The sequence below is a fragment of the Vulpes lagopus genome, chromosome 11 (assembly GCF_018345385.1).
Source record: "Vulpes lagopus strain Blue_001 chromosome 11, ASM1834538v1, whole genome shotgun sequence".
NCBI classification, from domain to species: Eukaryota; Metazoa; Chordata; class Mammalia; order Carnivora; family Canidae; genus Vulpes; species Vulpes lagopus.
Genome location: NC_054834.1, coordinates 78,751,882 through 78,779,473, shown reverse-complemented (window position 1 = coordinate 78,779,473; position 27,592 = coordinate 78,751,882). Strand labels below are relative to the sequence as shown.

General features: G+C 54.2%; 1 protein-coding gene across 4 annotated transcripts; it reads right to left on the bottom strand.

The window, feature by feature from the left end:
- Positions 1–126: 126 nt before the first annotated feature.
- VWCE (von Willebrand factor C and EGF domains) lies at positions 127–26,975 on the bottom strand. 4 transcript variants are annotated; one of them, XM_041774106.1, is made up of 20 exons: positions 26,751–26,975; positions 21,101–21,195; positions 20,887–20,976; positions 20,432–20,560; positions 17,988–18,104; positions 15,788–15,904; positions 14,762–14,890; positions 13,581–14,014; positions 13,406–13,499; positions 12,133–12,215; positions 10,436–10,523; positions 9,142–9,230; positions 7,904–8,021; positions 7,578–7,663; positions 6,247–6,343; positions 5,110–5,192; positions 3,961–4,051; positions 3,798–3,880; positions 3,416–3,506; positions 127–1,101 (listed from the first exon to the last, which is right to left on the bottom strand). In XM_041774106.1, exons 1-20 carry the CDS (start codon positions 26,765–26,767, stop codon positions 500–502), a joined length of 2,733 nt encoding a protein of 910 aa, XP_041630040.1. In that variant the 5' UTR covers positions 26,768–26,975; the 3' UTR covers positions 127–499. The 4 variants fall into 4 exon arrangements, with proteins under 4 accessions (XP_041630040.1, XP_041630039.1, XP_041630038.1 ...); XM_041774105.1 differs by lacking the exon at positions 26,751–26,975 and adding an exon at positions 24,161–25,584 and having other exon boundaries at positions 6,247–6,339; positions 7,598–7,663; XM_041774104.1 differs by lacking the exon at positions 26,751–26,975 and adding an exon at positions 24,161–25,584 and having other exon boundaries at positions 9,142–9,227.
- Between the last annotated feature and the right edge of the window lie 617 nt (positions 26,976–27,592).

Below are 27,592 nucleotides of genomic sequence, written 5' to 3'. Positions count from 1 at the left end.
TGCGAGTTTTTCTCCCAAGCTGGGAATGGGGGGTTGAGCTGCGGTGCTAGTTTACCACCTGGGGCTCGGAGTGAAGTTGCCCCACCTCTCCAAAGGTGAGAAGTAAATGAGCAGGGTAGCCTGGGGGAGACTGAGACAGCCTTTAATCAGGGAACCTCAGGGAGGGACACATGATGGCTGGTGGCACAAGCCCAGGGGAATCCTGGGTCCTCTCAGACTCTCCTCCTCTTGAGCAGGATCCTCAGTGGCCCAGACCTTCTTCCAAAGGCTGGCCGCAGTGTCCAAGGAGGATCCTGATCGTGGAGAGGGCCGATTGCCTCTTCTCACAGCACATTCCAAATGCTTCTTGGGGACAAGGCTGCACATGGGGCCATGCAAAAGCGAGCTCCCTGGTGTCAACCAGCCTCATCCGCCCCAGAGCCTCCCTACCAGCCCCAGGACCGCTGGCAGTTTTCTCTGTCCGGCGTGTCCCACGCAGAGTCCTGATCTGGAGGCCTGCTTAGCTGGTGGACTCCTCCTCCCGTGAGGTCCCTGCAGCAGGCCACTGAGGGCTGGAGGTAGCCAAGGCTACAAGGGCTGCAGAGAGTCTGGCAGTGGCAGGAGAGAGTCTGCGAGGCCTGAGGAGAATAGCAGGGGTCTCTGAGGGGCTGGGGGCCCTCATGGAATGGACTGAAGCTTCAGTCAGGACAACAGCAGGTGAAGAAGCCCTTCTGGTCAGTGTCTGGGCCCCAGAGAAGGAGGATGAGGGCTCTGGAGTAACAGGAGGAGGCCCAGGAGCCCCAGGAGAGACTGGAGGTAGACTGGAGGCTCGTGGAGGGATCAAAGGCCCTAGTGAGGGCTGGGAGGCCCCAGGCTCCCCTGGGAATGTGCCCCTGGGTCCCAAAGGGGATGAGGGTGAGGTGTGGGCTCCTGAGGGGCTCATGGGTGAAGTCTGTGTGTCAGACAGGTTCGTCCTGAGAAGTTGGAGGACACGAAACACTGGCTTCTGAGCCAACGCTGCTGGGGTGCCCGGGCACGAGCTACAGTTGACCGGGGCCTCTGCGTCTCCACGGGGGCTCCGAGCTGCTTTGCCCACCTCCACTGCCTTTCTTTCCAGGGAATCTAGAGAGAGGCAGAGGAAACAAGATGCACAGTGGCTCTGTCAGATGGCCAAGGCGGCTCTGGGATGAGCTGCACTGGGGACAGAGGTCTCTCTGCCCTGGCCAGGACCAGCTGGCCCCTGCTTCCAGGGAACACCAGAAAGGAACCATGAGCAGAGGAAGGCAGTCCGCCAAAGTCACTCTGCTGGGCATTGGCCATGTGACTTGGCATAAGGCATGGAACTCTGCTGGGCTCCTGCGTCCTCTTCTGTAAAATGGGCATCATAAGGACCTGCAGGGCCACTCCAAGCATTGAATGAATGGTGCATGGGAATCTCAGCCTAAACCTGGATGTTAACAGGGGACTTTGAGTGATAACCAGGTGTCAGTGTGGGAGGCTCATTGATTGTAACAAACATCCTATCTGGTGCAGGACATTGATCATAGGGGAAGGCTGGACCTTCTCACTTTTGCTGGGAATCCAAAACTGCTCTCGAAAATAAAGTCCATTGAAAAAAAATTTCTTTTTGAAGTCTCAGCCTGGAGCTGGCACATCATTAGGGCTTGATGCATGGGAGGAGAACAAGCAAAGGAAGAACCTAAGCAAAGAGAACACGGAGAGGGAATAAGCACAGAAGGAAGAGTACTGGAGAAAGGTATGGTCAGGAGGAGACAGAGGTTGTCAAGCCCAGGAAACCTAGAATGATTTTATATTTCTAAAATCATCCCAAGAATGGTCACCCAACTCTGGATATACTGAAGGCACTGGATTGTACACTCCAAGCCTGTGAGTTGCATGGTATGTGAATTATACCTCAAGAAAACTGTTACTTTTATTAATTATCAAAAGGAGGGCAGCCCAGGTGGCTCAGCGGTTTAGCATTGCCTTCAGCCCAGGGTGTGATCCTGGAGACCTGGGATCGAGTCCCACCTCAGGCTCCCTGCATGGAGCCTGCTTCTCCCTCTGCCTGTGTCTCTGCCTCTCTCTCTGTGTGTCTCTCATGAATAAATAAATAAAATCTTTTTTTAAAAAGTACAAAATAGCCACAATGAAGGTAAATTATGGACATGTTAAATCAGAAAAATTAAACTCAAGACACAAAGCACAGAATTGGCAGGAGTATGAGGAGCCAGCTACATCAGGGGGAGTTTCCTGTTTCCAAGGAGCCCCATCTGGTGATGCACTGTCATGCTTAAGGAGGTCCCACACAGCTCCCAACACCCCATGCCCCAGTACTCCACCTGCTAACCAAAGGGCCCCAGTGCAACCCATAAATATTGAAAAATAAGTTGTCTGACTCAAGATTTCTCACAGTAGGTCCATTATGGATGGAAAAAGAAGAAGCAAGAAACTACCTAAATGTCAGCTTAAAAGTTAACGGGTGAGAAAACCAGACTAAATGGGAGCTTTTGACAACAGGTGGCCGTGGGCCTCTGTCAGTACTTCAAAACCACATGTTACAGCAGGTTGTCCACATCCTATTTATACCTCTGCCAAAAGATTAACGTACGTGGCCACTCATGATGGAGAAAGACAAGACAAAGATGACGGTCAAGACAATGTAGGAAAAAAAAAATATAATGTAGGAGCTGAAAGCATCAACTTGGGGCACCTGGGTGCCTCAGTGGTTGAGCATCTGCCTTCAGTTCAGGTTGTGACCCCGGGTTCCTGGGATCGAGTCTCTCATTGGGGTCCCCACAGGGAGCCTGCTTCTCCCTCTGCCTCTGCCTCTGTCTCTACCTCTCTCTCTCTCTCTCCCTGTGTGTGTGTGTGTGTGTGTGTGTGTGTGTGTGTCTCATGAATAAATAAATAGAATATTTAATAAATAAAAGCATCAACTCTGGGCTTAAATCTGGCTCTACTGCCCATCCGTGGTGTGACCTTGAGCAGGTCACTTCATTTCTCTGTGCCTCTGCTTCCTCATTGGGAAGACTGAGATGATAATAGGACTGGAGTTGCTGTGAAAAGGAACCTGGCACCTAAAGAGTATTCACATATTAGCTATCACTTTTCTGCAAAGTTGATTCATTTCCTGAATTGTAATTAAAAATTAGAAGAAGAAGAAAGCAGAAGAGATTAGGAAAAGAAGTAAAGAAGGAAAAGGAACAGCAAATAAACACACTTCTCACAGTGTGGCATCGGGAACACTGGATGAGGATGAGCAAGCCCGGGCACAGGCTTGTCCTCAATCCAGGCTGGCTGTGTAATCTTGAGCAAAACCCCTTCCCTTTCTGAGTATCACAGTTCCAGCCCTTTATAAGTTCTAGGTTTCTGGGAAGAAGAGCAAAGTGCAAGAAGCCCATGAAGAGGCTCCAGGACCCAGAGGCCTGCTTACCTGGGCAGGAGGAGCAGCAATCCCCTGGGGGCTCAGAGGGGTCCAAGCAGGCCAGCTGGCAGGGGACCTTCTCACAGCTCACCTCTCCCAGCTGTGGAAGCACAAGGACACACATGAGGCAGCCCAGGTCATCTCCCCTCCTGAAACAGCACCCCAATGCATCTCTTCCACCCACAGAAAGGTACAGGGACAGAGGCTGAAAGAGCAGGGCCACTTTAAGGAAACCACAGACCTGAAGGTGTTCTGGCAGATATTTAACGTTGGGCAGACAGGTGGAAGATGGGCTTAACACTGGCTAAGGGGACTCAGAGTTTTGCAAAGGGACAGAAGGCAAGAAGCAGTGCCTGGCGGGGCAGCTTCTGATTTGCCAGCCCCGGCTTACCTGGCACATGCACTGGGTACAGGGCTCATCGTCCAAGGTGAACAACTGGCCATTCACTACCTTCCTTCCCTCATAGTTGCAATCTGCAGGGCAGAGGAGATGGGGCCGTGAGAGCCATGGTGTACCTAGGAGCCTCAGATGTGGGGCAGCGGGTCCCACTCACCTCTGCACACCGGGCAGCACTCTCCGTCGGGGTGGAAGGGGTAGGTGCAGGTGATGGGGCAGTCCACGGGGGAGCAGGCCACTGAGCCCAGCTGCACGACACAGAAAAGACACAAAGCCCTTTGTTCTGGGCAGCTGATGGGGCGCTTGGGAAGGGCCATCACAGAACCACCGAGTGACCATCAGAGCCCCCATGGGTGGGGGAGATGCTCACTCAGTTAGAGGCTATCTCCTGACAGAACGCAAACCCCACAAAGCCAAGGGCCTGGCCACACCCATGCAGCGCATCTGTGAACAGGCCCCAGCCGAACAAATCCATGAATAACCCAGGAAAGGTGAGCACCGAAAACCAAGGAGAAAGGAGGAGCCTGAAGCTCCCTGAAGCAGGTGAATGAACAAGGCCATTCAGCCAAGATGTTCACTCTGAATCTCTCTGATCCTATAGATCTTGTCCTTTCCACTCTGCACGCACCGCCAGCCAAGAAGCTCCACTGGCATCAAATGTCGCCAGCATGATAAGCAATAGGGACTCTTCCCCCCAACCCCATCTTCCAAATCCTGGGTCATATTAACAATCTCACATGCTTTTTCAGGCTGAGAGGCAGCCTGGCTTAGGGGCAAAAGTGCACTTCCAGGAACACAGGATTTAACTCTTGGCACTTCAGCTGACCAGTCTTGATCATGATCTTGAAGGAATGACTTTATCTCTCTGTGACTCAGTTTTCTGACCTTAGCAGATGGAGATGACAGTGGCACATACCTCATAGGATTCTCCTGAAGATTAACTGAGCTCTTGCAAAGAAAGGGCGGAGAGCCATACGGGCACACAGCAAGAGCTCTGTGACGTGAGTACACTAAAGATTCCAGCACAGACCCTGGGCTTGAGTCCCTCATCCACACCCTCAGGGAGCACTCACACGTTAAGTTACAAGGAGCCCCCAAGATGCCCCCAGAAGCAGTGGACTTTCACCAGGCAGGTTTAAAAATATTTCTCTGGCCCTGGATAAAGATTCACCCTGAGGAGGGCTGGAGGGAGCCAACTTTCACCGTGACCAGAGTGACCTTCCTCTTGGAGGGCTCTGGATCCAGGGCCTGGTGTCAATCCCTGGGTGGTTTCCACAGACAGGGGGTAGGTCTGGGTGGTCCGTACCAGACAAATGCAGCTTAGACATGGGTCCTGCACTGACGGGAACGTCTGGTTGTTGTAGAAGATTCTGCCCGTGTAGGTACAGCCTGCCAGAGAGAGCATGGGGGTGAGCGCCAGCCAGGCAGGTGGCTGGTGACCAGGCTCCTGCCAAGGGTGAAGGTCTGAGAGTTTTCTGCATTGCAGAGGGCAGGCCAATTGCTTCCCCAGGCAGTCATCCCGGGGGTTTAGGGAAAGGACAAAACACAGGTCTGGATTGGGTGCTGCCTTTTTTTTTCTCCCTGGATTTAGCTGAAGGATCAGAGTGCCTCCACTTCCAGGGAAGAGAGCGTTTCCTTCTCTGCCCCTCACCGGGCAGGAACAAGCCAGAGGGACTAGGAGACACAGTGCCCAGGCACCACAGCCGTCCTCTCTGCTCCCCGACCCTACCCCTACTCAGCCAGTCCCCACCTTCCAGGACATTCCCCCACATCTCTCCTTTTGGCTTCCCCAAGCCCGCCAAGGCCTGATCTGAGAGCTGCCACCTTGATGACATTCATCACAGCCTAGTAAGTATGAAAGCAGGTGAGAGCACAACAGGGACATATTTCAGAACATTCATATGTTATTTGTTAGATAGGGATACATGTTACAGATGTGTGACATAGAGATAGAGCTACTTATTTCATGAAAAGAGATTAGGAAAACAAACCAAGAGGCTAAAAGTGATAAGGGGCCCTTTTTAATTGTTTTTATTTTTGCTGTCTGCACGTTCTTCAATAAAATGTTACTTCTGAAATCATGAAAAAAGAGGAAATTAATATAAAAAAATGAAGTATCATTGCTATGTTCTCTCGCTGCCCACTAATTGTTTCACAGGTGTGGTTCCTTTGTCACCCCACCCAGGCTATAAGCTCAGCATATCTCTGTATCTCTGTGCTTCCAGCACACACACAGGGCCTGCCTTGGGCAAACTGCTTTACGTCTCTGAAGCCCTCATCTGTAAAATGGGCTTGCCCTGTGCGGCAGTGGGGATGAAGCCTGTGTGGCCCATCCTCTGCATGGAGGAGCCTGGTGCAGGGTGATCCCAGATGCGCGGGGGGGCGGGGGGGGGCGGTCAAGTATTCCCACCAAGGGGAGCAGGGGTGTTATGCAGAAAATCACCTGCAGAACAGTCCGGGCAACACTGTCCAGGGATCCGAATTGGGTGAGGGCAAGAGTCCACACAGTCTGTCCTCTTACAGCTCACTGAGCCATCTGCCTGAAGGAAGAAAGAACTTCACCAAGACCCCACCTGTAACATCAGGCCCTGTGCCTCCCTGCCCCATTCCACCCTTCTAGCACCATCCCCAAGAAAGGGCAATGCTGTAAACTGGCTGAGGCTTGCCCAAAGGGGTCCATGATGTAGCTGGGAGGTGGGGGAAAGGGGGTGGGAGCCTTTCATGAGAACTCCCCTATCTAAGGAGAAGGAAGGTCAGAGCGGGATTTTGGTCTCTGTGACTTCCTATCCCTCTCCAGCAGCAGCCAGAGCTCACCACCACCTCATCCAAATCCTTCTCTCAGCCATTCCCTGGAACCCTCGTTCACCCCAAACCTATGGAGTACAATAAAATCTTATTTTTATAGAAAGCTATTCCACCAGAAATGTCTATTTCAGAAGACAAAAGCACCACATATGGTTTCTTTTTTTTTTTTTTTTTCTCAAAGAATCTGAACGTCGATGAAGGTTTTGTGTTGCTTTCTCATACTACGAGTTCTCTGGATCAGTCATCAAGGGGAAAGGCGGAGGATGTGCCCTCCTCCCAACTGTAACTCTGATGAAATGTTTTCAAGTTTTGCAAGGGTCTATGGCTTTTTAACAAATGCTGCATCTGGGAGACACTTGAAGGCTGTGCCTCTCTAACTCCAATGTGCACATGAGTCACCCGGGATTAAAATGCAGATCCTGAGTCCAGACTCTGCGTGTCCAGCAGGCTCCAGGCATGGACCTCATTTTGAGAAGTAAAGCTCTAAGATCCAAGGGACTAAATGCTCTTCTAAAGCAGAAAAGAATGCCAACGTGTACTTAAATGATGAGCTGCAACAATAGCGTTTCTTGGTAAGTGGCTGTGTTTGCATCTGGGTCCATCTGATTCTCACACCTGTGCACCATATCATTATCCACTTCAGATGAGCTGAGGCCACAAATTCAGGCTCGTGAAGGAAACCCTGCAGTATTGCAGGGAAGCCCTGAACCCCAGAGCCTCGGGCTGTCCTGCTCCTTCAGTTACCCATGCCTGGGGAAATCCTGCTCTTGGGACCCCTGACTCCTCACAAGCAGTGGGTCACACCCCATTCTGAACAAATGAAACCTGCCAGCATAGGAGGAAGACAAAGGGCGGGCTAAGGCAGCCCAGCTTCAGGAGCAGCAGGGATGCCTGGCCAGGAGGGCCTGGTCAGGGGTGAGGCAGGGACAGTCTGGGGGAGCAGCCGAAGGCATGCAGGTTGCCATTCACCTGGCAGATGCATAACTCACAGGGGTCACCAGGAGACCAGATCTGTCCAATCGGAAACTCAACCCCGTTGTCATCGAGAGAGCAGCCTGGCCAGGGGACAGTGAGGGAGAAAGGGCAGGTGGGCACAAGTGCCAAGGAGGCCTGGAACACCTGCCAGACCTACAGCACACCTCCCCCCACACCAAGAACAGATGCTTCCACACGTGCCTGGTACACACAGCAGGCTCACACAAACATACGCTTACCTGCAAAACCATAAACATATACATTTGTACACAGGCACACACACACTCACAGACACACGCACGGATGCTGGGGGCCCTCACCTGTCATGGGTGTGGACTCCCGGCAGGTAAAACAGCACTGTCCAGGGCCCAGCCACCACTCCTCACGGGGGCAGTCCAGTTCTGGACATGGTGTGAAGGAACATTCCACCTCCCCATTCTGGAAGAGAACCGAGGGCACAGGCCAGTGAGGGCAGCTCCCTGGGCCTGGGCCATCTGAAAGCTAAAGAAGAGGCTGGCTGGCAGCTGTCCCCCTTCTAAAAGTGACAAAGAATCTCAAGGGAGGGGATGGAGGAAGGGGCAGGAGGAGGCCGGGAGCACGTTCTGAGATGTCCTGTCTGTTGAGCTGGGGGCCCCTGCCCAGTTAAGCTGGGGGCCCCTGCCCACCCGGGCTGCAACTCCTACACCTCTTCCCCTCACTTCTGCAACAGCCTCCTGCTCTCACTCCAGTCTGCCCTCACTCTGCAGCCAGAGAACGTTCTCATGTACCAATGTGATCGCATGGCTCCAAACCTAATATCCATCAGCAGCTCTGCCAAGTCCAGAGCCCTCAGCCTGGCCGGCAAAGCCCTTCATGACTTAGTCTGAGGCAGAGACTATAGGGCCCCATCCTCCCCAAGATCCCTTCCCCCAAGTCCTACCTCTGGTTAACAGGGACCGAGCTCTCCAGGTACCTGGACGGTTCCCTCCCGGGCACTGCACTCCCCGGGGAGCAGAGAGAATGTGTATAACTGACGATGCCCAGCTCCCTGGCCTCTGGGCACACCCGTCTCTGCCGTGCACCTCATTCCAGAGCTCCCTGTGGTATCTTCATCAGGCTCCCTTCCCTGCCTATCCTGCTTCCCTGGCCAGCTTCTCCTGAGAGCATTCAGAAAATCACTTACATGAGAATCCTGCACTGAGCCCTGCTTCTCAGATCCCAACCCAAGCACCATCCCTGTTTACAGCCTCTTCTCTTGCCTGATGCCCACATTCTGCGCTCCAGCCAGAGGGACATCTTTAGGCCCTTACAGCAGGCCATGACAGAGGGAACTGGGGCTGTCCTGTGTCCAGCTGTGTCCTCAGCACTCAGCATTGCTCCAGGCACACAGTAGATGCTCTATAAAAAGCTCTGCAGCAGGGTGACCTTCAAGGAGACTGTGGGCCGGCCTTGGTGAGGGCAGGTCCCGTTAATGCCTTTGCTGCCTCAGTGTCCCTTCTGCCACATGGCAGCTCCTATTCTCCTGGTCAAGGCACGCTAGGGAAGTCCTGTGCCTGGCCCCCCTCCTGCAGCCACTTACCTGGCAGACACAGGTGGTACACTCATCACCACCCCCACTGAACACAGCTCCATCTGCATACCACCGGCCGTGGAAATAGCATCTCACTGCTGAGGAGAAAGGGAGAGGCAGCTCAAGGGCTTTGGGCTGGGGGCAGCTAAAAAGAAAGGGGAACAGTGGGCAGCGGGACCCTCGGGAAGCTAACATACTCCCACCATGCTCCACAGCTTGCCCCACTCAAGGAGCCAACCACTCCCCTCCAAACCCTTGATGAAAACTAAGCTGTTGCTTAAAAACTGATGGAGAATGAATCACATGTAAAATAATGTCCTTAACCAAAAAAAAGGGAGGGGACTCCCCAAATAACTAAAGAGTAAGAGAAAAGCAGAAATGAAATAAGACTGCCCCAGATACCTAAGGCAAGGACTGGGACCTATGCCACCCCTGGAGGCTGGGAGGAATCAGTGAAAGCCTCTCATCTGAAGATCTCCTCTCCAACCCCACTCCAATAAAACAGCCCGAAAGCTGGCTTAGTCAGACGCCCCTGGGTTCAAATACCAGCTACACAACTCACTAGGGACAGATTTGGGGCAACATACTCAATTTCTCTAAGCCTCAGTCTTCCCATCTGTAGATTGGGGTTGATAAGAGATGATAACAGTTCCTACTTCATAGGCAGTATATTACTATTAAAAAACGTCTTAGCTAAAAATAATATTTAAAGGTTAAGAAAAGCATTTTTTTTGTTTAAAGAACACCAGTTTTGTAATTAGTAGGCTTGATTTCAAGTTCTGTTCTGGTATTAACTGGGCAGTCATCACTGACGTCAGTGAGCCTTGGTTTTGTCATCTATAAAATGGGGCTGTGAATAGTACTCCCTCAAGGCTGAGCAACACAAATGCAGTGAGATCAAGGGCTGGCAGGCAACAACACAGAGCCATCAGGGAACATTCATGATGATGATGAGGTCATCCCAGGAAAAGAGAACCACATTTTAAACAAAGGACAAACTCGTTAGTAGGGAAAGGGAGATGCCCTCCCAGTCTCAAGACAGAGCCATGCCAGGAGTGGACTCATAGCCCTTCCTGGCTGTGTGGAAGGGGGGGCAGGGCACTGGCTGGGCTGGGAGCCCAATCAAGCTTCCAAACAACTGTGCACATAGTAGGTGCTCACTTAAACTGGCACTTTGAAATGCTTCGCTTGATCTGAGTTTCTGAAGCAAAAATCAATCTCCTTCCTCTGCTCCACTCACCCTGCTCCCAAAATCACACCAAAAAGCAAAATCCTCCCACCCAAAGCCCGAAGAGTCACTGACCTGGAACACAAGTACAGCAATCTGACTTCAGGGAGGTCTGACAGGGGCCGGGAGGACACTCTGGGGAGATGCAGGACACATTTCCCGCCTGAGGAGGGAGACATGGTGGTGGGTGGGGGCAGAGGTGGGGAGGAGGAGAACTAGGTCCTACACCCCATCAGCTCATTCCCTACTTCACACCATCCTTCAGGTCTCCTGTGCAACACCAACGCCTCCTAATGGAAGCCATCCCAGACTGCTGAATGCCACCATGGTGACACAAGGACAGTGTGCAGGGACCCAGGCCCCAGTGTTACATCCTCCTAAAGCATAACAGAAGCTTTGGAAGGATGCCAGGGAGAGGCGAACAGAGATTGCTCCACCACTTCCCTGTGCATCTGAGTTTTGAACCAGGTGACTCTACTGGCTATTCAAAGAATTAAATTTAAGACCAGATTTTAAGTGCACCTGGGTGGCTCAGCAGGTTAAGCATCTGCCTTCAGATCAGGTCCTGATCCCAGGATCCTGGGATGGAGCCCTGCATTGGGCTCCCTGCTCCACAGGGAGCCTGCTTCTCCCTCTGCCTCTGCCTGCCTCTCCCCATGCTTGTGCTCTCTCACTCACTCTCTCTCTCTTAAATAAATAAATAAATAAATAAATAAATAAATAAATAAATAAATAAATAAATAAAATCTTAAAAAAAAAAAAGGTAAACTTTAAAATTTAAAGTTAAGGCAAACTCCTCTCCCCCTCCCACCAGCCCCCAAGCCAGCCAGAGCTGAGCTATAGTGTTTGCTCCTTCACTAATGAGTCCTGAGATTCTGGCCAATGTTGGTCAGCTCACTGAGCCTCGATCTCCCTATCTGTGAGATGAGCTGGAAACGACCCTTCCATCGGGGATTGCTGAAGATATGTGCCACAACAGGATCCATGAAAGTACTCAGCCACTGCACATGGGTCCCCATGCGTGGCACCCAAGGGGACCTCGGTACAGGGCAGCGCTTGCAGTCTATGTGCCCTACCCCCTGTCCTGCGGCCTCTGCTGTCACCACCAGGCCAGTGACAGTCAGAGGATGGCAGTGAGGAGTGGTGGACAGAGCCCAGGCCATGGACGCAGACAGACCCTTGCTCACATCCCAGCTCATGCCTTGGTCTTTTCATCTGTAGAACAGGGCCAGGAAAGCTGACCCAGAGGAGCTGCCAGGAGCCTCGGGTGAGGCAACAGAAGAAAAGCCCCAAGCCCTGAGCCTGGAACTCACCAAGTACTCCTAGTCGAATCTGTGTGACAGCACCTGGCAGTGTCCGGAACACAGTAGGTGCTTAATAACTATTCTTAGAGAAACGAATTTACCTACAGCAAAATAATCCTCTTAATAAGCTGAGTCTGGTAATAAGCCTCCTCCCTCCCAAATGTGGATACCTTTGTGCTGGCAAATATTTTGCCTGGAGAGGAAAACAGCCTCCCTGGTGGGAAGTTTCCGAGGGAGTTTCATCCCCTCCCCTTCCTAGATGGATGGATCCTGTTTGCCTGCTGGCTCCTGGCTCCTCAGACCCCCCACGCCTTTAAATGCGACAGGTTCTGACCAAAATTCACAACCTGGGAACTCTTCCTCCATTTGACAAGCTCACCTTTAACATCGGATGTTTCCCTCTTCCTCTAAAACCCCCAAATGGTTAGGAAAATACCCGCAAGGCCTTGAGGCTCTTGTGATGCTCACCAGGCAGACACAGACAGTGCAGTTCTCGTTGGGAGGGGAAAACACGTCCCCTTCGGCTCGAATGACGCCACTATGAAAACAGCCTTTGAAAGACAAACAGGAGTGGAGGCCTTAGACATCTTCAAAGTAGAGGAAGCCTGAGGTCTCATTACTCTTCCAGGCATAATGTACCTAGAATCTTCTCTCACCGGCCTGGATGCCCAGGAGTGGCAGATCTAGATACCCAGGACTGTGTGGTCCTAGGACCCCTGGAGAAGTAAGGAGATACCCACAGAAGATGGCCTAGGAGAGGGTCCCATTCATGTCTGTAAACCCAGAACTCTATTGAGAACATGGCATTTTATTCCCATAAGGCAGGAAGGCCAGTCAGGCATCCCTGGGTTCCAAACTCCGGTCTGTCCATTCCGTTACCTGAGTGACCTCGGGTATGTCACTTAACCTCTATGGACTCAGTTGTTTTTATTGTGAAATGGAAACACCACCATGTGCCCTGCAGGGACCTTGGGAAGATCCACAGCCTCAGATGTAAGGTGCCTAGGCATTCACATTCAGGGCTCAGGACATAGTGGGAACATGGTAAAAGGTCATGATTATCATTAAGTCTATTCTCATTCTAACCCTTTGGAAGATGTCTTTGCTGCTGCTCCACCTGCAGCGGCCTCAGCATCTTATCACCAGGAGCTTCAGAGAACACAGAAGTTTAGGTCCCTTCCCGGATCTACTGAATGGGAAGCTGTGTCTTAATAAGATCCCAGGGATTCCTGGGAAGAGCAAGTTTTGAGAAGCTCTATCCAAGGACTTGTTAAGATGCAGGGTCTTTATTGTAAGCAGATTATGGGAGTAAATTGGAAAGGGGGACAGAATTTACAAAGAACTACTCCTCTGGCTGTAGGAGGGGAGATGGGGGAGGGGACGGGGACCACTGGGTTGATCTGGAGAAACTCAATGAACGAATGAATGAAGCTCAAAGAGAATCCACAGATGATGAAAAGTTCCCCTGAGGGATATCACAGCATAGACCAGTGGTTCTCAAAGTGTGGTTCCCGGACCAAAACATCAGCATCACCTGGGATCTTGTTAGAAATACAAATTCCCAGGCCCTGCCCATACCTGATAAATCAGAAGCTCTGGGGGTGAGGCCCAGGAATTACCCTTCAGGTGATTCTAATGTACCCAAAAATTGGAGAACAGTCTTTCAGCCACAGAAGGACTAGGGAAGGGAAGAAGTAGGACCATGTGGGGAACTCACAGCCTTCCCCAGACCAGCTCCCACCTGCACACGACGGACAGCACCCTCCATCTTCAGAGGGAATCGGGTGGGAGCAAGCAGCTTCACACGTCACCTTTTCACAGGTCACCTCCCCATTCTGCAAGCAGAAGCAGGAGTTCCAGCCATCACAAGGCCCTGGATGCCAGACCAGGGCACCCCCAGGGTCTCTCCCACCTACCTGGCACCAGCACTGGAAACACCCAGGCTCTTTCCAGTGGCTCCCTGATTCATACATGGCTCCCAGGTGCCAGCAGGCAGAGGACCTTGGTGCCATCTGTGTGGCTGCTAGGCCCCTGGGCAAGGACGGGGTCACCTCCTGTAGTTGTGAGGGAGGCCCGAGGGTCCCCGGGAGGGAGGCACTAGGTATAGGGATAGGCACCAGGGTGGCCAGCAGCTGAGTTGGGGCAGAGGACAAGGACGTGAATGGTACAGGGGTGGGAGAAGGCAGGCTGGTGGTCCTGACCCCAGTTCGGGGCCCCGGGGCCCCAGAAGGGGGACTGTGTCCAGGGAAGAGGGCAGGCCGGCCTGCCTCTGGGAGCAGCAGAAGCATCTTGGGTGGGTGCTGCAGGGGCTGCAGGATGGCCGATGGGGCCAGAGCGGCTTTCGAAAAAGCTGAAACAGAAGCAAAGGTGTCTCTTGAGGGAGGCAGTGGAGGCAGGAGGCAAGACGGGTGGGGGCGGGGAGGGTGTCTGAACAAAGCTCCTCCACCACCAGTCACTGAACGTCTCTGGGCCAGTTTCTTCAGCAGCAAAACGGGTCTAATACCACCTGTTCGACCCAAGACCACAGGGAGGGCCACAGTGATGATCACACAAGGTGGATGGAACAACACCACAAGAGCCAGCCCAATGACAAGTTGGGAGTAGGTCCCCTGCTCCCCACCCAGAGGTGGCTTCCCAGGAGGGGATGCTAAGGCCTGGGATGAAGGAACAGCCTGGGGAAAGCTTGCCATGAACTAGAAAGAACACGTTCAGTATCTAGATGACCTTATATGCATGTTAATAGGCACACCACTGAAGTATGGCAGTGAGCTGACACCACATGTCCAAAGTGTCCCTGGGAGCCCAGGTTCCTAGGACTCCTCCCAGTCACATGCTCCTCTATCATTTGTTTTTCCTTTTTACCATTTGAAAGAAAACAAAAGGGTTAGGGAAACAGTAAAATGACAAAGGATGACGAATGGATAAAAAAAAGTGGAAGAGGAAGTGAGAAAGTGATGAGTTGGAAATAACAAGACGAATTGAAAAAGAACCGATGGAAAAGGAAGAAGGCGGGAGTGGGCACAGGGTGGGCCGGGTGGGGCCTGTTGTGGGGGCAGGGCCTGGGGCCAGGGGCCAGGACGGCAGGCTGGTTGCTCACCTTCACAGGACACGCGGTCAGCTCGGAGCCTGAAGCCAGGCCGGCATGTACACAAGAAGCTGCCCACGGTGTTATGGCAGGAGTGGTGACAGACTCGCCTTTCCAGTGGCCTCCGACACTCGTTTACATCTGTAGGAGAGCTTCGCTGCCAACAGCTGCCTTGTTGGGGCTGCTGACCCCTTTTTTCTCCATCCCTGAGCCCAGAAGCCTGGGGCAGTCTCCTTGCCATGTTCTTATAGGGTCCATCCCTGCCTCAGGGTATGGGACGTGACTCAGATGTCTAAGAGGGGCTGAAATCTATGGCTGGTTCCCTTGGAAGGTTCATACACCCAGTTGGCATTTAACGGATGCACCAGGAACTCATCTCCCAGCACTACTAAGGGATGGTTACCTGCTGGCTGGTGGGGATGAGCCCTGCTGGGAATCTCATCTCCAAACCTTCCACCTTCCCACGTGTAAGTAGGGGATAGTGTGGCCCCCTCTGAAAAAGAGTCTCAAGAATTACTGCACTAGTCAACGTAGACTGTGGAACAAATACCAAACTCCGTCAGAACAAGGTCTGTTTTCAGGCCCATGGGACCCCCACCTTCAACTCATGAGCCAAGCTTAAGCCAAACATGCCAATCCCTTTCTGGAAATTTCTGCTAATGGGCTAAGAAAACAGGGGTCTCCTTCTAAACTAGAGGAACCAAGACATAACATGCTTTATTTACCAAGGGGAGCAAAGGCAGCCAAGAAAATGGGTGAGCAGAGAGGAATCCTTGGGGTGTATCTGGGAGAGGGGTAGAAGAGAAACATAACAGGATGAAAGTGGCATGTGGCCAGGAAAAGTCCAAGACAGGGTCTTACATGAGGAGCCACGCCAACCCCAGGGAAAGGCAGGCTCTGAGCAAAGGCTCAAGTGCTTACAGGCTCCAGGCGGCCAGGAGGTCCGGACCGCTGGCCTTTCCCTGTCCCTGGGCTCGTCCTGCCCATCTTTCTGATGGGCAGCCTAAGTATGAAGACAACAGGGTCCCCCCACCTTACCTACACAGGAATGCTGGTTGCCATGGAGATGGAAGCCAGGTCTACAGGAACACCTGTAGCTGCCTACGCTGTTTTTGCATCTCTGCTGACAGGGGGTCCCAAGGCATTCGTCAGTGTCTGCAAGGGACCAAGGCAAGACTGCAGCTCATTTCCCCATGGAGCGTCAGAACTGTGTGCTCCCCTCTTCTTCTGTTGCTATCCCTCCCACTCGGGGCTGTGGGGGACCCTCCTAAACCCTCTCTTTCTCACCACCCACATTCGGCATATTAACGAAATCCTCCCTGGACCAGCCCTCTTCTCTCCATCCTCCCTGTCCTACCCCAGCCCGGGCTTCCTTTGCCTCTCTGATCTGGAGAAGAAAAATGGCCTGGTGCCTCTCCTTGCGCTCCTCCCAAGCCATCCACTACACTGCATCCGGGATATTCTGACCAAACATCCAGGCCACTCTCTGCTCTCGCAGACGCCAATGCCACCCCACAGCTCACAAGCCCTGGGCAGCCTTTCCCACATCCTTCCCTCTCCCTCACCTTTGTTCAGCCACCTTGCAAATGTACCATGTCCTTGTGGGCCTCCCTCTCTGCCCATGTTCTTTTGTCTGCCCAGAATGCCTGTCCATCTTGTCTGGGGGAAAACTCTTATACCTCAAAACTCAGCTTGCATAGCACCTCCTCTGTCAAAGCTTCCCCATGCCACTGTTTGAAAAACTGGAAATGATCTCTATGTCCATCAACAAGAGAAGAGTTAGTACACTATGGGATATTTGTGCTGCAGAGCACCAGGTGGCATTTTAAAAAGAGCAAGGCAGGTCTGTTTACCCTGATATGGAGAGATCTCCGTATCAGCTCCATTGCTGAGAAGAAGATAGCAAGCAGAGAACAACTGGATTCAAACCCCCAACTCTAACATGATCTTGGGCAAGTTACTTAATTTCTTTAATGAGGAAAGTGTAAATAAACAGTAGAAGTCTCACAAGATCAGTCTGAGAATGAAATGAGAACATGCACGTCAAGTGGTTGGCATGATGCAACTATCAGCTACTCATCCTGTCTCTGTGAGTACATATGTGTGTATGGACATACCGTGGGGACAGGCAAGGAGGGCATGCGTCAGAGCAGTAATAACCAGATGCTGGGTGAATATGTTCAAGTCCTAACCCCTAATGTGATGGAGGGGGGGAGCCTTTGGGCAGTGATTGGGTTTGTTTATTTATTTATTAGTGATTCGGTTTAGATGACATCATGAAGGGGGATCCCGCATAATGGGAGTAGTGCCCTTATAAGAACAGCCATCAGAGCTTGCTCTCTCTCCCCTTGAAAACACAGCAAGAAGGTGACTGTCCACAAGCCAGGAAGGGGAGGCCTGAAAGAGAACGGCCTGGCACCTTGACCTCGGACTTTTGGGACTCCAGAACCATTAGAATAAATTCTGTTGTGTAATTGGCCCATTCTGTGGGATTTTGTGATAGCAGCCCAAGCAAACTAAGATACCAGGCTTGGAGAGCAGAGCGCAGGGCAGAGCGCAGGAGTGGCAGAAAGGGTCTGGAGGTAGCAGCTTTTAAAATGTATTTCACAATTTATGACTATTTCAAACAATAGAAAATAATACCAGTTTCATAGGGAACCTTTTTCCTTATCTGCCTCAAGAGAGAATGCTTCCTCTGTAAGTAAAAGGCATCTTAAAGGGATAGGTAATTATATTAAAAGATCTCCCTCATCCTCCTCACTCAGGAGCAGACTCCTTCTCTTCCCCAGGCTCCCCCAGCATTTACCCCTCACCCCAACCTAATTCTGCCCTCCCCACCAGACCCAGGCAGCTCAGCCACCGGGGCAGGTGGAGCTAATGAAGGCAGCAGGTGATGGACTGCAGCAGGCATATCTCTTCCATGGAGCCTCCCTCACCTCAGTGGCCTCCTCCATCCTGTCCTTGGCTCTCCCCTCAGCATCTCTGGCTGTATCCCTCCACCCTGCAGCACCAGTTCAGAGCAGGGGCTGGACATGCCAGGATTCAAGATGACTCCAGTGCTTCCTCCTGGGATGGCCTTGGGTGAGCCCCAGTCAATAAAGTACGGATGATAACAGTATTGCCCACAGAGGACCATGAAATGCAGTAATGCATGGAGTGCACCTGTTGGGCTGGGTGGGGCCACGCCTTCGACTCAGAGCCTGGCCGTGGTGGCATTACCTGTCTCTGGGCCACTCACCTTGGCAGCTGTGGCGGTCGGCAGCCAGCTGCATGCCTGGCCCACACTCACACACAAACCCGCCTTCCGTGTTCACGCACTGGCCCTCACAAGAGGAGCTTAAGCATTCATCAATGTCTGGGAAGAGAGAAAACATCCTTGCACAGACCATCTGCATGTGGTTGGGTTCAGGGGGAAAAAAATTGACCCCACAAGGACACTGTTTCAGGAGAAGCCTACCTTCAGCAGGGTGGAAACCACCCCGCCCCACAACACACACACACACACATACCCCGAGGAAGACCAGGCACCACCGGGAAAGTCATTGGCTATGAGTGAACGACCAGATAGCAGAGGTTGAGGGCTGGGCTCCTTTGTGACCCACAGAGACTGGAGGGCAGAGAATAGCTAAGACAGAACCATTTCCAATGGCCCCACCATAGGGCAACCCTAGAAGGGCAGAGGAGAGTGAGCAGGAGGGCTGATCTAATTCCATTAAATGTTTATTGAGCACCACTTATATGTGGCAGATCTGGAGGGGTGCCATGGAGGACACAAATGTGACCAAGCCATGGCACAGACTCTCCAGCTGGTTACAGTCTGCTAACATTAAAAGCCATGGCACACGCCCAGATGCTGGAGCCCCACCAGGTGATACATGCCCCACCGGGAAATGCCTGGCCCCAGAAGCTGGAGAACAGATGGGCAGAGGACCACGAGGCATCAGAAGGAGGGCCACCAGCAGAGAGAGCCTGAGGAGCTTCCTCCTGCTGGCCTGGGCAGTGAGAGGCTGAAGCAGTGGGTTGAGGTTCAGCTGTAGAGTGCCAAGGAGGCCCCAAGGCTTCTGCCCAGGGCAGGGGGACCAGATCCAAGTAGTCCTTTGGGGAAGTTCAGGCCTGTGGGGTGAGGAGTGCCAGGGACAGAACTCTCCACCCCTGGCTTCATGGCATCCCTTCTCTAGGAGCCACAGCAGGTCTTAAGGACTTATATAATCTATGCCACCCACTGCAGTCTGCATCTGAGTCTCCCACCCCCTGGCCCCGTGCCTGCTGGACACCTCCATCCTCCCCACTTGCTCTCCTCACAGCCAGCCCCTGGGGACCACATGAATGGCCTCTAGAAAGCCCACCCTGACTAAACCCCATCTCACTGGGATCCCTTGTGATGGTGGCCAGTGCCCCCCACCCCCGCCCCTGCCTGGTGCTAACTTTGACATTCTCTGGCTCTTCCAGGTCCAATTTGCCTCTGCAACAAGAAGTGTGTGCAGAAAGTGCTCCCTAGAAAACACATTCATGGGAGGATTACTGCTTCAGCCTTCCCGAAGAGGATGTGGCAATGGGCCCCGAGCACTAAAACTCCTTAGTGAGACCCTTGACCCAGTGGTTCTCCTTCTGGGAATAATGGGAGAGGCCCATGAAAAGCCTCTTTACTGCAGCATTACTTGTCGTAGTGAAGCATCGCAGAGAACCTACACAATGGACAGCAAGTTACAGCAACCACATACTCGGCCGCTAAAAATGACGTTGTGAGGACTGTTCCCCACCCACAATATAAAGTGAGAAAAAGGATGAACAAAAACTTTACGTAAGGTATAATTCCAATTTATGAAACACACAGATATACACGCTTCACACACACACACACAAGTGCACACACAAACACACACAGGTGCACACACTCACAAACACATATACATCCAGGGAAAAAAGCAAAAAAAACGACTTCATTTTAGTAAAATATCTCTGAGTAGGGGCTTTGGGGATATGTCTGTTTTTACCTTCTACCCTTCTTTTATACTTTCCAAATGTTCCAAAGTAAGTTATTTTTTACTTTCATATTTGGGGAAGAAACATATTTATACAAAGTCAAAACTCAGAAAAAAAAAAAAGAAAGAAAAGAAAAGAGAAAGAAAGGCTTTCTTTCAGCTCTCTGGAAAGATACTCAAGAAACTGGTCCCAGTGGCTGCCTCTGAGAAGGCAACAGATCTGCCTGTGAGAACGCTTTTAAAATCACAAACAAATAGCACTGTTAGAAAACAATTATTGAGGTTGGCTTTCCTGGTCTTTCAAATACCAGGGTCCCAAGGGAACGTTCCATGGTCAGCCCAGTCTCCAAGTCCTGGTTCCCTACCCCTCTGTGGGTCTGGCTCCCCGCACTTCACTGGTTACGGCCCCATTATGTGGTTATCCTGACTTGTCTCCCCTCGCCTGTTCAGGAGCAGGGATGGACAACAGCAGGAACCAAGCCGCCACTCGTCACCCCAGCCCCTAGCTCCATTCCTGGCTCATAGCAGAAGGGACCTGTTTCTTGTGTTGGCCTGCCTCCCTGCCCACACTCCAACCAGAGCTCGGCCTCGCTCAGCCTGGCCTGGCATGCCTCTCTGGAGGCTGTACTGGTGGGAGGGATGGAAGATGAGACAGGATGCCCACTCGCCGTGCAACCCTCACCATGCCCAGGTCTCTCACCTGTACACCTGATGCCGACAGCTGTCTCTGTCATGGAGAAGCCCACAGGGCACACTCGGGCCACCTCCTGACAGCCGCCATGGTTACAGGTAAGGTCACAGCCATACTCGCCACAGGGTCCATGGACTTCTAAAATGGATCACATCCATGAGCACACACCCTTACCGCAGTGCCAGTTGCCCCCACCTCACCGGGGCTCCTCCTAAATTCTGTTGGTAAGGTGGCTCTAGAGGGAAAGACTGGAACTTAAATCCAGCTGTGCCACTTGCTAGCCATGTAACCTAGGTGAACCACTAACTTCTGTGCCTCAGTTTCCTCATCTGTAAAATGGAGATGAGAAGGCCTACCAAGTGGGTTTTTGGAAGATGATATTCTGAAACAAAAGCCCTGAGCCTGGAACATAGTCTCAGTGTCAAAAGAGTATTTCCCACCAGCCACGGCCCACCCCCAGTTACCTGGGCAGGTGGCTCCTTGCTCTCCATCCTGGCAGGAACAGACATTGGGAGCAATGCAGATGCCACTCCCACAGCCAAAGGAGCAGAGGGCTGAGAGGAGAAACGCAGGTGAGGGAGTGGGGGGCCGGGGACCCCAATCTGCCCTACATAGGCCAGCCCAGGGAGTGAGCACCCTGCTGTGGAGGATGTCTGGGGCACAGGGACAGGCACTTACGAAGGGTACAGTGCCCACTGCCCATGGAGGGTGCCCAGCCAGGGCAGCAGCCACTCCCGAAGCCCGAGAGGCAGACGTGGGGGCCCAGCCGGCGTCTACAAGAGAGGAGAGAGCACTTTCCATATTTCTGTGCTGGCTGAGGGATTGGTCTGCCATGCAGTGAAAGCCTCCCAGCCAGTCAGTAAGTCAGTCAACAGTTCTTGAAACCTGCCAGAGGAGCAATGGGAAGTACCCCTCTGCCCCCGCCAAAATGACCCAGATGGTCTCTCCTGGAGGCAAGACAAAGACAAAGGTAGGAGAGAAGAGACACCAGCTTCCTACAGACACCACATGAACACAGAGCAGCAGTTCCCTCTATCAGGAAGGTTCTTCCTCAGAAATGTACCCAGCCCAGGGCACCCAGCTCAGTGGTTGAGCCCAGGTCCTAGGATCAAGTCCCACATCTGGCTCCCCACAGGGAGCCTGCTTCTCCCTCTGTGTCTGTGCCTCTTTCTCTCTCTGTGTCTCTCATGAATAAATAAATAAAATCTTAAAAAGAAAGGAAGGAAGGAAGGAAGGAAGGAACGAACGAACGAACGAACGAACCCAGGTCACTCGCTCTTTTACCTGGGTCTCTCTGCTCATGCACCTTCTCAGAGAGATCTATCTTACCTATCCTTATCTTGCTTTATTCTTCTCCATAAGAAGAAGTACTTCCTGGGACATTCAAGTACTTATCAATTTGTTGATTCATTCATTGTCTGTCTCCCCTCTCATTCTCTGAGGACCAGGGCTTCATCTCTTTGGTCCACTTCAGTGTCAAGAGGAATGCCTGGCACATAGTAGGTGCTCACTAGATGGCTGTGGAGGGAAAGGCTGAGAAAGGAAGCCAGGAGAAGAGACAGAGGAGGGAGGCAGCCCCAGAGATCGCATTCCCCAGGTGACATCTCTGGGGTGGAGGTGAGGGTGCCAGGAAAGGGGAGCCAGTTTGCCTGACACTGGGTGAGGCATGGCGGTACAGCCATGAACAAGCCTCCCTGCCCTGAAGGGACGCTGGGCAGATGAAGAACCAGGTGATAACAAAACAGTGTGACTGGTGCCACAATGGGACAGGCTTTGGAGTCCTGAGGAGGGCCAGGGGAGGTCTTCTGGAAGGACGGAATCTGGGCTGAGATGGGCAAGAGGAGTCGGGGCAAGCCATGAGAGTGGAGGAAGGGAGAGGGTGCTGGAGGCAGAGGGAGCAGGTGCTCGTCCTGGAGGGGATCGGTGTTGACTGGAAGTGGCCCTGTGATGGGCTGGGCGGAGAGGGGGAGTCCAGCCGGGTTTTAACTGGGAATCCTGGCACAAGGGGAGAGGAAAACCCTCCCCAACTGCACTCTAGCCCTGCCCGGAGGCTGCTGCCCTGCCAGGCGGCCTCTACAGAGCACCCACCTGGTGCTAGGTGCAGCAGCAGGCACCAGACGGATGGCAAAGGCATCCACTCCACGCGGGAGAGCAGCTGTCAGACGTGACAAGTGCTCTGGGCAGGGGAACTTTGGGCACACTGGGTACGGACGGCTCCGCAGCGCACCGCGCCTGGAGCCTCCAAGAGACTTCTCTGGAGTCATCACAGAAGCAGCAAAGAAGCCGCCTGGGGAGGCGGGAGGCGGGAGGTGTTCCCGGCCGCGCGGTCTCACCCCCGCCCTTGCTGGAGCGGTTCTGGCGGCCGCTGGGGGAGGGTCCTGGGGGAGGGCCCGGCGGTCCTGCTCCTAAGGCGGGGCGGGCCCTGAAGGGGCCGGGAGCCACCAACGCGGCAGGCGACCCTCGGGCGCGGGCGGGCGCCCCGGGCAGCCTCGGCGACAGGCGGCAGGCGGGGGGCGGGCGCGGGGCGGGCGGGGGGCGGGCGCGGGGCCCGTCCGGCAGGAGCCGGCGCATCACGCAAACCCGCGGGGAGGCTCTAGGCGAGCGCTGCACCGACCGGGGGCAAAGGGGCAAACCCCGCCCCCGCCCGCGCACGGCGGAAACCGGGACGTGACCGCGGAGAGCCGCGCGGTTCAAGGTCCGCAGCCGCTCGCCGCCGCGGCCGCCCTCCCCGGGGTGCCCTCCCCGGGGTGCCCTCGCCGCGGTGCCCTCCCCGGGGTGCCCTCCCTGGGGTGCCCTCCCCGCGGTGCCCTCCCCGGGGTGCCCTCCCCGCGGTGCCCTCCCCGCGGTGCCCTCCCCGGGGTGCCCTCCCCGCGGTGCCCTCCCCGGGGTGCCCTCGCCGCGGTGCCCTACCCGGGGTGCCCTCCCCGGGGTGCCCTCCCCGCGGTGCCCTACCCGGGGTGCCCTCCCCGGGGTGCCCTCCCCGCGGTGCCCTACCCGGGGTGCCCTCCCCGGGGTGCCCTCCCCGCGGTGCCCTCCCCGCGGTGCCCTACCCGGGGTGCCCTCCCCGGGGTGCCCTCACCGCGGTGCCCTCCCCGGGGTGCCCTCCCCGGGGTGCCCTCGCCGCGGTGCCCTCCCGGGTGCCCTCCCCGCGGTGCCCTCCCCGGGGTGCCCTCCCCGCGGTGCCCTACCCGGGGTGCCCTCCCCGCGGTGCCCTACCCGGGTGCCCTCCCCGCGGTGCCCTCCCGGGGTGCCCTCCCGCGGTGCCCTCCCGCGGTGCCCTCCCCGCGGTGCCCTACCCGGGGTGCCCTCCCGCGGTGCCCTACCCGGGGTGCCCTCCCCGGGGTGCCCTCCCCGGGGTGCCCTCCCCGGGGTGCCCTCACCGCGGTGCCCTCCCCGGGGTGCCCTCCCCGCGGTGCCCTCCCCGGGGTGCCCTCCCCGGGGTGCCCTCCCCGGGGTGCCCTAAGCCCGGGGTGCCCTCCCCGCGGCCGCCCTCCCCGGGGTGCCCTCCCCGCGGTGCCCTCCCCGGGGGTCGGCGCCGCAGGGCAAGCGCGGGGGGCTCGGCCGGCGCCGGGTCTCCGCCGCCCCTGCCCCCATCCTGTCGGGACAGCCCCGCCCGGGGCGCCGACCGCTGCTGCCCGGACCCCCCGGAGCGGTGCCACCCGCGGCTGCCGGAGCCCCCGTCGGCCCCACGCCCGGGGCGCCCCGCGGCGGGACAGGGGACGGGCGCGAGGCGCTTACCTCTCGGCCGCGAAATGCCCGGGCGGCTTCCTCCCGCCGTGGCTGCGGCCCGGGGCCCCCGGCAAGAGCAGCGCGGCGCAGGCGGCGCGGAGGATCAGTCCGGCCCACATGACCGGCGGCGGCGGGTCCCCGCTGGCTGGGCCCGGGCGCCGCGCGGGGGAGGGGGCGGCCGGCCCTCGGCCCTCCCTCGGCCCTCGGCCCTGCTCCTGGCGCTGGGGGAGCGAACCGGAGAGCCCGGAGCTGGCACGCGGGCCCGAGCGGGGGCCGGGGCTCGGAGAGGAAGGGCCGCGCCGGCCGCCGGGGTCCTGGCACCTCGGAGCGCAGCGCACAAAAGGCAGCGCCGCTCGCCGGCCGGTGGCCTCTCGAGGAGGCGCGGAGCCCGGGGCGGGGGCAAAGATCAGAGACCCCTGGGGGCGGGGTTTCAGCCTCGGCCCACACCCGCTGCCCGGGGTCGGAGTCGGCTTCCTGCGAAGGGCTGTGGGCGTCCGACCGAGGGCCGCGGAGGAAAGGTCCCGGAGCGCGGCTGGCGCTGGAGGCCGGCGCCGGGGCACGGCTGGTCTCGGGGGAGCCCGAGCTGCCACAGCTGTCCCGGAAGGTGAAACGCTGGGTCATTCCGCCGCTGGGCAGGTCAAGGCCGGCTTCCCGCCTGCCGGCAGGTCCGCACACTAGTCCAGGGTGTGCGGGTCATGGATCCACCTGCTCCCTGGCCAGAGGACACTAGCTAGGCTTGAACCCAGAGGCTCCTCTTGGCCCCCCTCTGTAGCTGCCCCAGGCTGCAACCAGAGGCTGGTAGGCGGGGAAGTGGGGAGCAGGTAGTGGAGGGAGATCGGACCATCCAGCTGGGAGGAAGCAGGAAGGATACCCAAACTATCCTGGGCCTTGTGCAGGAATCCTCCCTAGCCACCCAGATCCCGTGAGTCAAGCTTTTGCTTAAACACTTCCAAGGATAAGGAACTCACCTGTCAAAAGGCAGCCCAAGCCAGTTTTGAGTAACTACATTTGTTAGGAAGTGCTTTATTCCCAGCTAAAGAATTCCAGTTCCTTTGGTTCTGCCTCTGCAGCTGCCCTCCCACTGGCTACCTTAAGCTGTCACTGAGATCCTTAACACTGGTGACCACAAATGACCATGGTGTACCAACAATGGTCTGGACTTTTGTCTCCTTCCATTCCTTGCAGATACCAAAGTTTTATTAACACAGCCTAATAGGACTTGGCTTTTCCGGCAACCATAGGATGCTGGTGGTTCATAGCGGTTTCCAATAGTGGTGTTTCCGGCTGTCATGGTTTCATGTTGTTACTCTTGTTTCCTGAACTCAAGCTGCTAAACCAATCTCCCTACCTGAACCTGTGCACTTGAGTTTTCCCAGATGTTCAGATTTAGGCCCATTATCTCACCTTGTTAGTCTTTTTTTTTTTTTTTTAAGATATTTATTTATTCATGAGAATACACAGGAAAGACAGAGAGTGAGGCAGAGACACAGGCAGAGGGAGAAGCAGGCTGCATGCAGGGAGCCTGACCTGGGTCTCAATCCCGGGTCTTCAGGATCACGCCCTGGGCTAAAGGCGGTGCTAAACCACTGAGCCAAACGGGCTGCCCTCACCTTGTTAGTCTTGATCCATCTTCAAATCTAAGCAACAAATTCTCAGCAACTAAGTCACCAAAATATTCTGTATTGTAAGATGAGTGCAACTTTCATATTACTGTTCATCCCAAGGGATCTTTGGATGGCTCAGCGGTTTAGCACCTGCCTTCGGCCCAGGGTTCACGTGATCCTGGAGTCCCGGAATCAAGTCCCACATCAGGCTCCCTGCATGGAGCCTGCTTCTCTCTGCCTGTGTCTCTGCCTCTCCTTCTCTCTGTGTCTCTCATGAATAAAAAAAAAAAAAAAAAAAGAAAGGCCATCCTGAGTCCTAAGGACCCTCAGGATCCTACAGCAACTTTCCTTTTTGCCTCAGACATCCAAAGGTGCGCTTTCTCTCTGTACCATTCATACCGCATTCCTCGCTGTTACTTAATCTAACCCTGAATTATTCAAGAATAGGGCTAAACATAAAGGCCTTCCTTCACTTGAGCCCACGAAATCTACCACACCAGTGCCCTATATCATGCCTACCTAGGCCACCACTCAGTGTCAAACAGGTGCTCCTTCCCAATCCTGGAAGCTACCCACAAATGCTCAACACAATTACACAGGACTAAAAGTCCCTTTTACACACCTGTCACACCTTGCGCCATCTTTTCACACACTCCAACACACCCCAGCTACCTCCTCCCTGAACTCCACAACTCTGCTGTGGCCTCCAGTCCCGTCTTCTGGCTCACCCCAGAACTATGGCAGGGTTTGCTCCACACTGGCCAGTGAGCACCTGGATAGTTGAGATGCAGCTCTGTGCTTGAAGAAAATCCTCATTTTCCCCTCAAGAGGAGCTCAGGATATTTAAGACTTAGTAAATTTCTACTGGTCAATTTCAAAAAAAAAAGAAAAAAAGAAAAAAGAAAACAACAACAACAACAACAAAAAACAACTTTCTAAATAGTCTCTGGCATTTCTTTCCTTTCCCTGGTTCATTTTGACCTGATGGCACTCACCTTGCTCCTCTTACCATCAGTTTGCTTCTTTTGCTTGCTGTTTGCTCTCTTTTTCTTGGCTTTTGGTTTGTTAGACCTTGAGGCTTCTCAGAGTTTGAACTCTGACAGCATCTAACTTAATATTATTCATCTTCAAGAACTAGTTTATATCCCCTGGTTATATATAGTTCTTCAGCGCTTCTGTGGCCTGTGGCTTCTCCATAACAAAAGGGACCCTCCGCTGAGGGCGGAGGATCCAAGTTGTTGTTGGCTGTAGAAAGGAGGCCTCTGGCTTGTGACCCTTCCAAATGGTCATGTGATGAGTCAGTGTTTCTATTATTCTCCCAAAGGTCCACTCGTGCAGAGGCCTGGAGTGAGTAGCTCATCAGCGCCTACATGGAAAGGAGCCATTCCAGCTGGCTGTAGCAAAGCTCCAAGGGCAACCTTTCACCCCTGGAGAGGTGATTAACGGTTTTTAAGAGAGGATGTGGGAATGTGGCAGAATGTCAGTTTCCAAAGAATTGCTGGAATTCAATTCTATCCTGACTGAATATACTCAAGATTATAGGAAACAAACAAACTGCAAGGACTCTATGGCTCCCAAAGCCCAGACTGAAGCCACGGATAGTAATAACCTTCTACTCACTGAGGTCTCCATGCTGCAGGTCAGACCACAAAAAAGCACCGGAATAATCATCCTACCACATGCTCTTTCTGATCTTAGCACCTTATAGTCAATCCTCCAACTAGGATTAACATTTTAAAATAATCACAATCTGGAGACTGTTCCGTTGCTTTGCTGCCTCATTAAAGTTGGTCTCTGGCATGGGGGCAAGCCTTTTCAATTCAAACCATGACTTGAA

Excerpts from the sequence above, each read along its gene's own strand:
- VWCE (XM_041774103.1), bottom strand. The coding sequence starts at position 24,270 with ATGTGGGCCGGACTGATCCTCCGCGCCGCCTGCGCCGCGCTGCTCTTG. Across the intron at positions 20,561-20,886 it reads GCAAGGAGCCACCTGCCCAG|AAGTCCATGGACCCTGTGGC; the intron begins GTAACTGGGGGT and ends GATCCATTTTAG. Across the intron at positions 3,507-3,797 it reads GTACCCAGTGCATGTGCCAG|CTGGGAGAGGTGAGCTGTGA; the intron begins GTAAGCCGGGGC and ends GTGCTTCCACAG.